Below are 12,983 nucleotides of genomic sequence, written 5' to 3' on the forward strand. Positions count from 1 at the left end.
GCAGCAGAGAACTGGAAGGATAAAGGCAAGAGTCATTCAAACTTGACCAAATCCTGACTATTAACATCGGTCAAATTGACCATGAAAATATCCGTAAAGCCACTTCAACCCTTGAGGGGGCAAATTCTATAGAGGTGGAATAACATTTGCCGTTGTAAACAAATCATTATGTTGTATGTACAGATGAACCGTAACCCCTTACTGTGACCGATTATCACAACAACAGCAACAACAGATCATCCACATGAGTGAATGAATGATACATTCTCCCTCTGTGTGTGTGTGTGTGCTGGCATTCTGCTAAAGGCGTCCACAACACAATCACGTACAAAGCTATACATGCTTCTGCATCGATCGAGATCCACAATCCATCCCCAACACAGACTGGTACGGACATCATAGCAAGGCATGCAATTTATCCACTGTGCTGTGTGTACAGTGTACATAATGCACCACTGACGCATGAAAAGAGATTGAGATATCAAGTGTGTATGTTTGGAAACATGTCCTGTAAACATTCTGTAAATGTATTGGTCTAAAGGAGGACAGTTTACAGGAGCATCCTTCAACTGTTGTGTATGGGGAATTTGATTGGATTGATACTGATCTTTTAATCCCAGATCGTTAGTGGCAAACAAGCACACACACACACACACACATTTACACATGTACAGGCATTTCACTGTATTTGTGCACGTGACAATAAAAACTTGAAACACACACACACACACACACACACAGACACCACACACACACACACACACACACACACACACACAAAGCGAGGACAGTGAAAGTTCAGACAGACCACAACCACAGGAAGAAAAACATCAAACCCTCAAGGAACACAAACAACTCTGAGGTTGCATCCCAAATGAGACCATATTCCCTACATAGTGCACTACTTTTGACCAGAGCCCTGTGGGCTTTGTAGGTAATAGGGTACCATTTGGGACGTAGCCGAGGCATCAGGCTTCTCCTCCAATACAGACAGATAATATTTTCGTACTTTCTTTTACCACCCTTCTTTTTCACCACCGCCTCACTTCAAATCCATCTACCATTTCAAAGACGCTCCACCATCACGTGAAACCAGAAACTGAAGAAATATTATTTTGTCCTTCTTGGTTTCCTCCATTAGTGCATTTTTCTTTTTGTGAGAATTGTGAGAATTTGTCGTCCCATCAGGCTGTGGGGTTGTCTGTCCTTCCGGCGAACTCAGCGCTCGGACTTGAAAAACAATCGCTGACCAAGGTTTGGCCGATCGCTCTAGGGCTTATAAATCATGAACCAGTTAACCCATGGCAGGAGGGAGACGGTGGAACCATGAAAAATACATGAACCAACCACACACACAGACCGTACTCAGACGGCCCAAAAAACGGCATGCTGGGACATAAAACTGCTGGCCAAGCACTGGCCTCTGCTGAAGGTGTGGGAAAAAAGACCTCTTTAACAAGCAGGTGAGTGAGAGATGTCTCTGTGTGTGTGTGTATGTGTGTATTTGAGGGAGAGAGAGATTCTGAGAGAGTCTGTATGTGTATACGTTGGTGTGTCTGTGCACGCATGCTTGTGTATGTGTATATGTCTTTAAGTGTGCACGTGCCTGTGTGTGTGTGTCTGAGTGTGTAATTTCTGAGTGTGTGTGTGAGAGTGTGAGTTTGTGTGTATGTGTGTGTGTGTGTGTGCGTGCCTGAGTGTGTGTGTGGCTGCTGAGTGCTGACAGAACTCTCACATCTGGAGTCTCCATCTGCCTGGTCTAGTTTTAACAGCAGTACTGTGTGTCCTGGTTCACCCTCTGAGCCTTGGTCCCACTAGTCTCTCTCACCATTCATGCCCAAAACACAGACTCCAATCAGCTGCACCAGTGATACCAGTCTGGGGTGAGACTACGGTTACTATGTTGATGTGAGACTATGGGCCGGTTTCCCAGACCCAGATTAAACCTACTGGACTAAGAAGCATGTTTAATAGATTCCCCGTTAAAAGGGCTTTCTAGTCCAGGACTAGGATTAATCTGGGTCTGGGAAACGGACTCTATGAGGTTTAAAAGTATTTACTATTTCTGAAAATATGTATTTGTAGTTATCTATTCTATCGCGGCAGATGTGTGTATGTGTGTTCCTTTGTGTGTGTGTGTGTCCTTGGTGGTTGCCAGTGTGTTCACATTCCTCCTCGTCCTTCCTTCCAGACAGTCAAAGTCACATATGTGGGACTTGGAGAGTTGACAGCTCTTGGTATGACGTTAACAGTTAGCAGCCCAACTGCCTCTGGACTGCCTGGCCAGCATACAGCCAACACGTTCTCTCCTCTGTCTATCTGTGTGTGTGTGTGTGTGTGTGTGTGTGTGTGTGTGTGTGTGTGTGTGTGTGTGTTGCTTGTCTGTCTGTCTGTCTGGCTGGCTGGCTGTCTGTCTGTCTGTCTGTCTGTCTGGGCTCTGGGCTGGGTCGCATATGAGTCCTTGCCTGATAGCGTCACTACAGCTCCCCACAGGTCTATGGGTCAGAGAGGGGACGATGTTACTCTCTCATTCATAAATGTGGGGGTGGTAAGGGCACCAAGAGGTCAAAACACCAAATCTAACTCCAGTCCTTTCACTGACAAATTAATTATCACATACAGTGGCTTGCGAAAGTATTCACCCCCCTTGGCATTTTTCCTATTTTGTTGCCTTACAACCTGGAATTAAAATTGATTTTGGGGGGGTTTGTATCATTTTGATTTACACAACATGCCAACCACTTTGAAGATGTAAAATATTTTTTCTTGTTAAACAAACAAGAAATAAGACAAAAAAAACAGACAACTTGAGCGTGCATAACTATTCACCCACCCCCCCAAAGTCAATACTTTGTAGAGCCACCTTTTGCAGCAATTACAGCTGCAAGTCTCTTGGGGTATGTCTCTATAAGCTTGGCACATCTAGCCACTGGGATTTTTGCCCATTCTTCAAGACAAAACTGCTCCAGCTCCTTCAAGTTGGATGGGTTCCGCTGGTGTACAGCAATCTTTAAGTCATACCACAGATTCTCAATTGTCCAGGAAGTACGTCAACAAACATTCTTCCTTTTTGCCAACCCTCTTGGCTGCTGGGAACCCTCCACTGACTGAACCTACCAATGAGAGCTATTCATCCAGCTTGTCAGCTGTTCTGTTTGTTTCCATTCCTCTGGTCTCTGGGGACCACATCTGCATTGAAAGATCTCCTTTAAATGACTTCACAGGACAAATCACCTGCTCGGACCACTTAAAGGCAGAATTGGCTCATCGCGTATAATTGATGGGTTGTTGAGAGTGACTGAGTGATACACCGCCGCTCTCCAGAGACTAATGGATCGGCCCAGACAGTAATGACTGGGGTGTATAGGGCTGACAGTTATGGATACTCTTACCACTGACTGTAGATGGGAGAGAATTTATAGACCCATCTAGAGTAGTCAAAGCACACTACAACGCACTCATCAGGGTGTAGAGGTGGGGGAGGGAGACGAGAGAGAGAGAGAGCGAGAGAGAGAGAGAGAGAGAGAGAGAGAGAGAGAGAGAGAGAGAGAGAGAGAGAGAGAGAGAGAAAGAGAGAGGAAGGGAGGGAGGGAGAGGGAGGGAGGGAGGGAGGGAGGGAGGGAGGGAGGGAGGTGAAAAAATACAAAAAGAGAGAGGGAGAGAAAAGAGAAAAAGAGAGAGGGAGAGAGATTGAAAAACAGAAGGAAAGAGAGAGAGAAAAATAGTAATGATAAACCTTCCTCAAGCAGCTCAGAGTAATTGTCATGGTGATTTTCATTATAATCTGTCTCCAGGCTTGCCTTATGTCATTAATTGACATATTATAGATTGAGTTATTGGCAATGTCACATGCCCTCATACAGACAGTAATAGGCCAGCAATCATTCAACACAATAGGGCTGACATAAGCAGGTCAAGGGAGGAATTTTACAGAGAAAAACAGACAATAAATTATGATAAAGTAACAGCACTGCTTAAGTTATTAATGATGGCCATACTTCCTAATGTCTAACTTGTATAAATAGGTTTATTAGTAGCAGTGGTGGAAAAAGTACCCAATTGTCATACTTATAAAGTATAGATACCTTACTAGAAAGTTACTCTAGTAAAAGTGAAAGTCAGCCATTAAAATACTACTTGAGTAAAAGTCTAAAATATTTGGTTTTAAATATACTTAAGTATCAAAAGTAAATGGAATTGCTAAAATATACTTAAGTATCAAAAGTAAAAGTAAAAGTCTAAATCATTTAAAATTCCAAAGCATACGGCACCATTTTCTTGTTTAATTTTTTTTTATGGATAGCTAGGGGCACACTCCAACACTCAGACATTATTTACAAAAGATGCATTTGTGTTTAGTGAGTCCACCAGATCAGAGGCAGTAGGGATGACCACGTGTTCTCTTGATAAGTGCTTGAATTTGACCATTTTCCAGTCCTGCTAAGCATTCAAAATGTAACAAGTACTTTTGGTTGTCAGGGAAAATGTATGGATTAAAAATAATATTTTCTTTAGGAATGTAGTGAAACATCAAGCCAAAAGTAAAAGTTGTCCAAAATATAAATAGTAAAGTAAAGTACAGATCCTCCAAAAAACAACTTAAGTACTTTAAAGTATTTTTACTTAAGTACTTTACACCACTGATTAGTAGTGGCTATTAGTAGTGGAAGCTGGAGGGGGATTGTGTCTAGTCAGTGACCCTACATGTTTTGGAAGAGGGATGATTGGAGAGGTATCCTGTGTTTTGGCTACGAGGGGAAAGGGGTAAGCAGCTTAGGACATGGAGGAAGGATTAAGACTGACAAATAATGAAGAGAAAGAAGAAGAGTAGAGGCCAGAGGAGGACACACCCAACAGCTTATTACACACAGCCTTAACTGTCTCTATTCAGAGTATCTAGTTCAGACTTAACCGTCTCTATTCAGAGTACCCAGTTCAGCCTTAACCGTCTCTATTCAGAGTATCTAGTTCAGCCTTAACCGTCTCTATTCAGAGTACCTAGTTCAGCATTAACCGTCTCTATTCAGAGTACCTAGTTCAGCCTTAACCGTCTCTATTCAGAGTACCTAGTTCAGCCTTAACCGTCTCTATTCAGAGTATCTAGTTCAGCCTTAACCGTCTCTATTCAGAGTATCTAGTTCAGCCTTAACCGTCTCTATTCAGAGTATCTAGTTCAGCCTTAACCGTCTCTATTCAGAGTATCTAGTTCAACCTTAACCGTCTCTATTCAGAGTATCTAGTTCAGCCTTAACCGTCTCTATTCAGAGTATCTAGTTCAGCCTTAACCGTCTCTATTCAGAGTATCTAGTTCAGCTCTCTCTCTCTCTCTCTCAGAGTATCTAGTTCAGCTCTCTATCCGTCTCTCTCAGTCTCTCGTCTCTCTCTCTCTCTCTCTCTCTCTCGTCTCTCTCTCTCTCTCTCTCTCTCTCTCTCTCTCTCTCTCTCTCTCTCTCTCTCTCTCTCTCTCTCTCTCTCTCTCTCTCTCTCTCTCTCTCTCTCTCTCTCTCTCTCTCTCTCTCTCTCTCTCTCTCTCTCTCTCTCTCTCTCTCTCTCAGCCAGTTCAGAGAGCATGATGATGCTAGCTCTGATGACTTAGCGTGACTGGTAAGCCTCTACTCGCCCTCCCTGAAGTACGGCGGCCATCTAAGAAGGCCAGATAAATATGTCTAAACACTGGAAAGAATTGATGACAGGTTAATGGAGAGGCCTATTTACATAGTCAGTCTACCCTACATCTCCTGTTAGGAGTCACAAGAGCCTCAAATACCACAGCTAAAACATCAAGCCAGAGGACTATGGTCTATTGTGTGTGTGTGTGTGTATGTGTATGGTCAATTTCACTGCATATCCTTTTACCCATGGGTCTCTTTGAACTCGGAAGTCACATTCCTATGGTAAAACTCCAGCAATTAGCTAATAGCCATATTGATTTGCAGTCAGGAAACTGACTTTTCGCTTTCAACTAGGAAATAAAGTAACTGTCATAAATTGTCATAAAAGAGGAAAAAGTCAACTAAAAAAGGATTTATCACAGAGCTCACAATAAAACACTTTAAAACACTTATCATTATTGAACCATCATCTGAAGGTTTGTAAACCTTTTCTTATCCCTCGAAGAAACATTTATAAAGGGTTTATAAAGTGTTTATAACTAATCTAGCCTATAGCTCACCAATGACACAGAACGGCTTCCGGGCGAAACGGAGGCGACCCTGCCATCCTCTGTAGCGACAGCAGCAGCCGGCCGACCAGATCCTGAGGATGTACTCCAGCCCAAACACCACGATCATCACAAACTCCTACAGGAAGTGACAAAAAAGGAAGTCAGGGGAAAGTGATACACAATGACTAAGCAATTGCTATAAATATACAAATAGGTGTCACACTTGTAGATAGGTCTAACTGTTTATATCAGTTCCATCATTGTATTGAACGTACTAGAAATTATTAATCACCCAATTTCCAACATATCATAACATATTAAAGTGGCATGCTTTTTCTTGACATTGAAACAGATTCATGATGTTGAATGAATGATGACTTAAATTGGTTAATTTGTCTACTTCCTGTAAGCAGACTGTATATAATGGCATACCTTTGAAGTCAGTGTCAGGGATATAACCTAACAGATGCTAATACAACATTAGCATGCTAAATGCCAACACTGAGTCAAATAGCAAATTAGATCATTACATTCACTGAAATTAGCACAATTAGCACAACATTAGCTAGCTAGCATATGCTCCCAGTCTATCAAGATTCAAATTCAGCTGATGCTAATCCAAGATAATGTCCATATTGACTATTTCCTAGCAAGTCTGGTCTAAAAGAGGCATATGGATGCAATGAGATTTTTTATGAGCATGAATGCTGTTTCAAATCTCTAGTTTTCGGAGTAGCGACTGGGAGCAAATTAATTTCTGCCAGTGTCTATATCGTCAATAGGTGGCCTAATCGTGTTGACACTGATTTAATTTGGAGAGGCTATGTTATTGAGTGGAGACATCCAGTATGAATCCAGTTATGATAAAGGGATTCATCTTCTCCTCGGATAATCTGCGGATATCCCTCTTCCTATCTGTCATGGAGATCCTTGCCTAGCACAGACGGATGGACCGAAGCATTGACTGTCACTGGCCCACCCAGACTACAAAAAACGACATATCACACTAACCTTCCTAATCCTAATTTCCCTCGGGGATTCATAGTCGTATTGAATTGAGCCTCAAAGGAAACAATATGGGTAAATGTTTTTATTTTATTTTTACACTATACTACCAACTGGATGTTGCCTTATCTGTACTTGCCCCAAAGCAATGACAAACCCTCTATATCTTCAAATATACTAGGATGTCTTCGGTTGTTTGTTTGTCAGGGTCTGGGTGGCTGTGAATCCAACCCCATGGCCTAGAATGCGATCTGTGATTATCTGAATGGGAGTTGTTGCTCTTTGTTAATGAACACAATTAACTTAACATTCACATGTCACCCTCACACATGAACCCCTGATGACATAATCACATGCACACACACACCCACAAACACACGCACGCACACACTCTCTCTCTCTCTCTCTCTCTGGGACCATAGGACCATCAGCGGGACCATCAGTCAATAAACAAACCAAGGTCGCCTACCACCAATGCTAATTGACTACCGTAAAAGGAGTTCATTATGAGGTCATTTCTTCCAGTTCACCACTCACATTTGAGCTCAATATAATTAACACTCATCTCTCACTCGTCTATTTCCCAGTTGCTGAACAATAATGCTTCAAATATCATTTATTTCAGCAACAATTTATCAACAACGGGGCAATACAGAGACAATGATGATGATCAATTGATGACCCTTAGGGGCGAATGTTTAACTCAACCATTTTCCCACACTCTCTCACGCTGCCCTCAAGTCTGCTGTATCAGTATGGTGCTGACTCATCGCAGGGTACGGTTAGTGGATAGTGACCTGCTTGCAGCATTTCAATAACAGTACACTCTTAGGAAAAAATGAGTGCTATCTAGAACTTTAAAGGGTTCTTTGGCTGCCCCCATAGGATAACCCTTTGAAGAACCCTTTTTGGTTGCAGGTAGAACCCTTTTGGGTTCCATGTAGAACCCTTTCTACAGACGGTTCTACATGGAACCCAAAAGGGTTCTACCTGGAACCAAAAAGGGTTATTCTCTGGGGACATCTGAAGAACCCTTTTGGAACCCGTTTTTCTAAGAGTGTAGAAGAAGAAATCAATGTGGGCCCCGGATCAAATTACTAAACTCAATATGGACTGGAGTTTTTTAACAGACATCGAGTGAACCTTGGCCTGTATCGATTTTTCCTATAAGGACCACATAAGTAGCAAGAGAGAGCTCTGCATCAGTAGGGTTCTTAACTTAGTTAAGTCCATTTGAATCTGCTTTATTCACTATCAAATTGCTAGATGATGGGAATACAGAGAAGTGATTCCAATTGATCAGATTGACTTACTCATACCAGAATGTATTCATATCCTCTTACCTAATTACTAATATAAATCTAGTTGTGCAAAGAGGAGTTTGATTGAAAGCTCAATACATTTTACTGCTTTGTATTTGCCTGGTGTCCACAGTGTCACCTATCGCTGCACTCATTGCAGACAGGCATGCTGATGCACAGCTTCTGTGTCTGTCAGAACATATGGCAAGTTTCAACCAGTTTCTCACCAGGATCAACAGACAGTCGGAAGAGAAGTCCTGGTGAGCTGGAATGGTGGAGAACACAGACAGGACCAAGCAACCAAAGACCAGGACGAACCTACAGGACAAAACAGAGAGAAATCATAAATAGATTTATCCAGAGCCATATGAAACAGAAGAAGACCCTGGCAGTTCGGTCAGGAAATGCCTTATCATATTATTAATGCTAACGTGATTAGCTTGAAACATGCACCGTCGCTGGACTGGACAAGAAGCAATATCCGACCCATTCCCATACTCCTTTCCCTACCTCTTTCTGCAAAGAACCATAGTCTTTGATAATCTTCCACCTTCATAATGATATCATATTTTATTTTTCCATCTGATAAATCTGAAATATGAGGTGTGCCAATTGCTTTCCAAGTAGCATCAATGGCTGAATTACGAGCATTGGGTTTAGAGTTATAGATGTCGTTTGTGTTAAACGGTGAGAGGACATCTGTGTTTGATCAGGCTTAAGCTCCGTCTTAAGCTTGGATGTGCCTATGGAGTTTATGAAGGAAAGGCTAAGATAGGGCTTTGGATGCCAAATAACTTCTTCTCCTTGTCTTTCTAGGATTATCATTGAAACTATAGCATCTTGATTTTCCGACACCACCTGAGTTTGGGCAAAGCAGGACTATTGAAACTAGTAGAGGTGTTGCGTTTCAGTATCTGAAAAAACTGGTTGAATCAACGTTGTTTCCACGTCATTTCAACCCAAAAATTCAATGTGATATTGTTGAATCAACATGGAAAACTGATTGGATTTGCAAAAAGTCATCAACGTAATGGAATTAAACATAGAAACCATCCAAATAAGGTCAGCCGATATGTCACACGCAACAAGATATCACTACAACTTCCTCTAATGTCCGCCAACCACCCTTCTCTTCCTTCTACACAGTCAATATTTGAGAGTGACATTCAGAAATGTAAACAATCATAAAGAACCCCAATAAGGTCTTCGGAGATGTCACTATGGCGCACAAAATGTCACTACAACTTCCTCTACCATAACCTGTACAGCAACCACCCTTCCCTTCCCTTCTCCACAGCTGTAGCCTATGGAGTATGGATGATGAGAGGCTAGAGACTATTAAGCTATCCCCTGGTGCCTGTAGGCTAGGCCCTAAATCATCGCTAAGATGAACGAAGAAGAAGGACCTTTAAAAAGTTGAAACGCGGGGCCAAGAGGGTCAGAGGGGTGACTTCCAGACTCTGAGCTTCTGAGCAGCATCTGTGTGAAAAGGGTGGGCGTGCTGTGTGGGTCGCGATCCCCAGCCGACCTCTAGCTGACCCCTATAGGACTGTACTGATGTGACCCCGGCCCCGATCTGATCTTTGACTCCCAGAGGGAGCCCGAACAGAGGTTGCAGTTTTCCATAGCCCAAGGAGGGATGGATGGTTACGTGATTATTTCGATTTGGCCGTCGACATCTGTCGTCCAATACGCTCTCCTCCTTCTGTGAGGAGTCAGGAAGCAGAATGATTTGTATGTAACCCAAGAGGTTATATAAAAACTATTCATTTTAAAGTCCTTTTAAAGTTTGAGTATTTAACATTTTAGCCTTTTTACATAAAAAAATACATCCTAACGAATCAGTTTGAAGTTCGGGAAGTTGGAGTATTTAAAAGTTTTGAGTACTTTGGGAAGTTAATAAATTGTGGATCTGTCTGGACTGGTGAATGCGTGACAAGTATCATGTAGCTGTCAACTGAAAGGACAGCTGTCATATGTCTTCCTCCACTCTCTCTCTTGTCAAGATCTCTAAAGGAGGATTTCTGAGTGGCTCCTAAACAAGCTTTTCAGAGTGCCTCCTTATCTAACTATAATAAATACTATGTCTCTCTTTTCAAAATGAATATAACCATTTATGAAATATTGAATGAAAAACAATGAATTAGTTATGAAAACCATGCAGCGGGGGAAGGTTGTTTATCATTGAATGCAGGCCTTAGTTCCTCCGCGTCACATACTGTTGTAGCAGGTGACTGTCCCAAATAATATCTTATTCCCTAAATAGTATGGGCCCTGGTCAAAAGTAGTGCACTAGATAGGGAATAGGGTGCCGTTTGGGACCCAAAGCCAGTATCTGGAGTGTGTCACAGCCCTCACAGCTTCAAAAGAACACAAAACTGCACATAACCTTTTAAAGAGAGCCCCAGAGTAAATAAGGATTTGGGAGTGGGGACTCGCACACACACTCACTCACACACACACACACACACACACACACACACACACACACACACACAGAAGCCCATCATCACCGGGCAGTAGCAGGCAGTAAATGCTTGTCTATTTTGTGTAATTGAATTGATTTGTTTTGAAACAGAGTGCCAAGAAAATGACTAATGTCCAAACACTGGGGCCTGTCATACTGGCTACACTACACCCAATCATCCTCATTCCAAATTAGATTAGCAGCAAAAAGCAGATGTCTGCATTTGTTTGTCTCCCAATCAGTCGTGTTGTCGGGCTCTCAGTGGATATCTGTGGTAACACGAAGGTCTGGTAGTGTTGTTCGTACGGATCACGACAAGGGGCAAAGTTGGAGTAGTAACCTTGGATGGCACCGAATGTCTTTTCTCTTAGAAAAACGTAGGATGAGTAGCATTCATATGTACACTGCAAATACTGCACGTTTTGTATTGTATATGATTGTAAGAATTGGTTAGGCAGAGGTTGTGTCGTACAGTAAACATGGATGGCACGGTCTTCTTTCAAAACACCTTTCTTAGCATAGGATAGAGTGAGTAGAAAGTAGATGCTGTACACAGTAGGGGCAAGAGGTCAGAACCTTGGATGGCACTGTTTCCTTTCTATAATTCTTCTTCTAGCATAGGATAGGGTGAATAGCACTTGAATGTATACAGTATTGCACATACTCAAAGAGCCAATGAAGAGGAAGCGTGACACAGGAAATATCACCGTATTCTGTATAATTGTAAGGATTGAGCACTGGGCAGGCAGAGTCAACCTTGGATAGCACTTTCTCTTTCTTTCAAGTTTTTTTTTTCTCTCCATATCTCTCCTCTTAGCAAAGGGTAGAAAAGGGTAAGATGAGTATATGGATTTATATAATATATGTAAGGATTGTGAAGGCAGGATTTGACACACAACCTTGGATGGCACTTTGTCCTTTCTTTCAAGTCTTTATCTCGATCTCTCCTCTTAGTACAGGGCAGAGTGAGAATATATATGATATTGTGTTAAGGACGTATTGTCTTGAGCGTCACACGCTCTATTTAGAGTCAATGAGGAAGAATTCTGAGAAATATGTCTAACATTTTCCCACAGGCTACAGTTCATTAGAGACAGACTGAAAGCTAATTACATTAAGACTATTTATTGCCTAATGTGTGTGTGTGTGTGTGTTTCAGTGTGTGTGTGTGTGTGTGTGTGTGTGTGTGTGTGTGTGTGTGTGTGTGTGTGTGTTCATGACATGGATTCATATGCTATCAGTACAGCCAGCTCCCCAGGATAAATGAGCGGCAGGTAGCCTAGTGGATAACAGCATTGGGCCAGTAACTGAAAGGTTGCTGCTTCGAATCCTTGAGCCGACTAGGTGAAAAATCAGTCAATGTGTCCTTGAGCAAGGCCCCTAACTGCTCCTGTAAGTCGCTCTAGATAAGAATGTCTGCAAAATGACAAAAAATTAAATAGAACTCCTACTATGCTGTCCATGGTCCTGAAATGTCTGATCACCAAAATCCTTCTTGATAATATGATCTATCTATATGTTTTGTTTTCAATGTGTGGCCATCCATTCAAGGATAACATAATGTTTACTTAATAATGTCTCTGGCAGTTGCCTACAACCAACTCATTCTGACTGACTACATTCTCAACTGTCATTGGATGTCTGTCTAGTAAGGTGGATTGTCATTGGACAGTGTCATCTAGGGTCAAAGTTCAAACGTCATTCAGGTTAGGGTTCATATCTATTTGGACACAAGACAGTCGTCTCAGATAGCCTTGCCAGTGTAACAGAGGTATTATAAACACATCGGCTAACTTCTTACGTTCTCTTTCATTTAAACTTGAGGCAGCCAAAAGATGAAGCTCAAGTCATATTACTGTCAGGTCAGTAGTATCCTTAACACCTTTATGAGCAGACTAGGAGTCGAAAGAGTAACTCAAAACCTAATAAAACATATGTCTGTCTGGACTGTCTGGACACTTCTCCTGTGTGTGTGTGTGTGTGTGTGTGTGTGTGTGTGTGTGTGTGTGTGTGTGTGTGTGTGTGTGTGCTCACTGGTGTGATCTCT

The 12,983-nt window shown here is 42.1% G+C and overlaps 1 protein-coding gene across 5 annotated transcripts in view; it reads right to left on the reverse strand.

The window, feature by feature from the left end:
• Positions 1-12,983, reverse strand: part of LOC121532517 (potassium voltage-gated channel subfamily KQT member 5) — a 119,116-nt gene that overhangs the window by 25,111 nt on the left and 81,022 nt on the right. For all 5 annotated transcript variants that reach the window (XM_045214898.1, XM_045214896.1, XM_045214897.1 and 2 more), the window contains exons 2-3: positions 8,697-8,787; positions 6,173-6,299 (exon numbers count right to left, since the gene is read on the reverse strand). In XM_045214898.1, coding sequence (XP_045070833.1) covers positions 6,173-6,299; positions 8,697-8,787 — 218 coding nt within the window. The remainder of the gene's footprint in view (positions 1-6,172; positions 6,300-8,696; positions 8,788-12,983) is intronic.

This window comes from Coregonus clupeaformis, unplaced genomic scaffold (genome assembly GCF_020615455.1).
Source record: "Coregonus clupeaformis isolate EN_2021a unplaced genomic scaffold, ASM2061545v1 scaf0331, whole genome shotgun sequence".
Taxonomy (NCBI): Eukaryota; Metazoa; Chordata; class Actinopteri; order Salmoniformes; family Salmonidae; genus Coregonus; species Coregonus clupeaformis.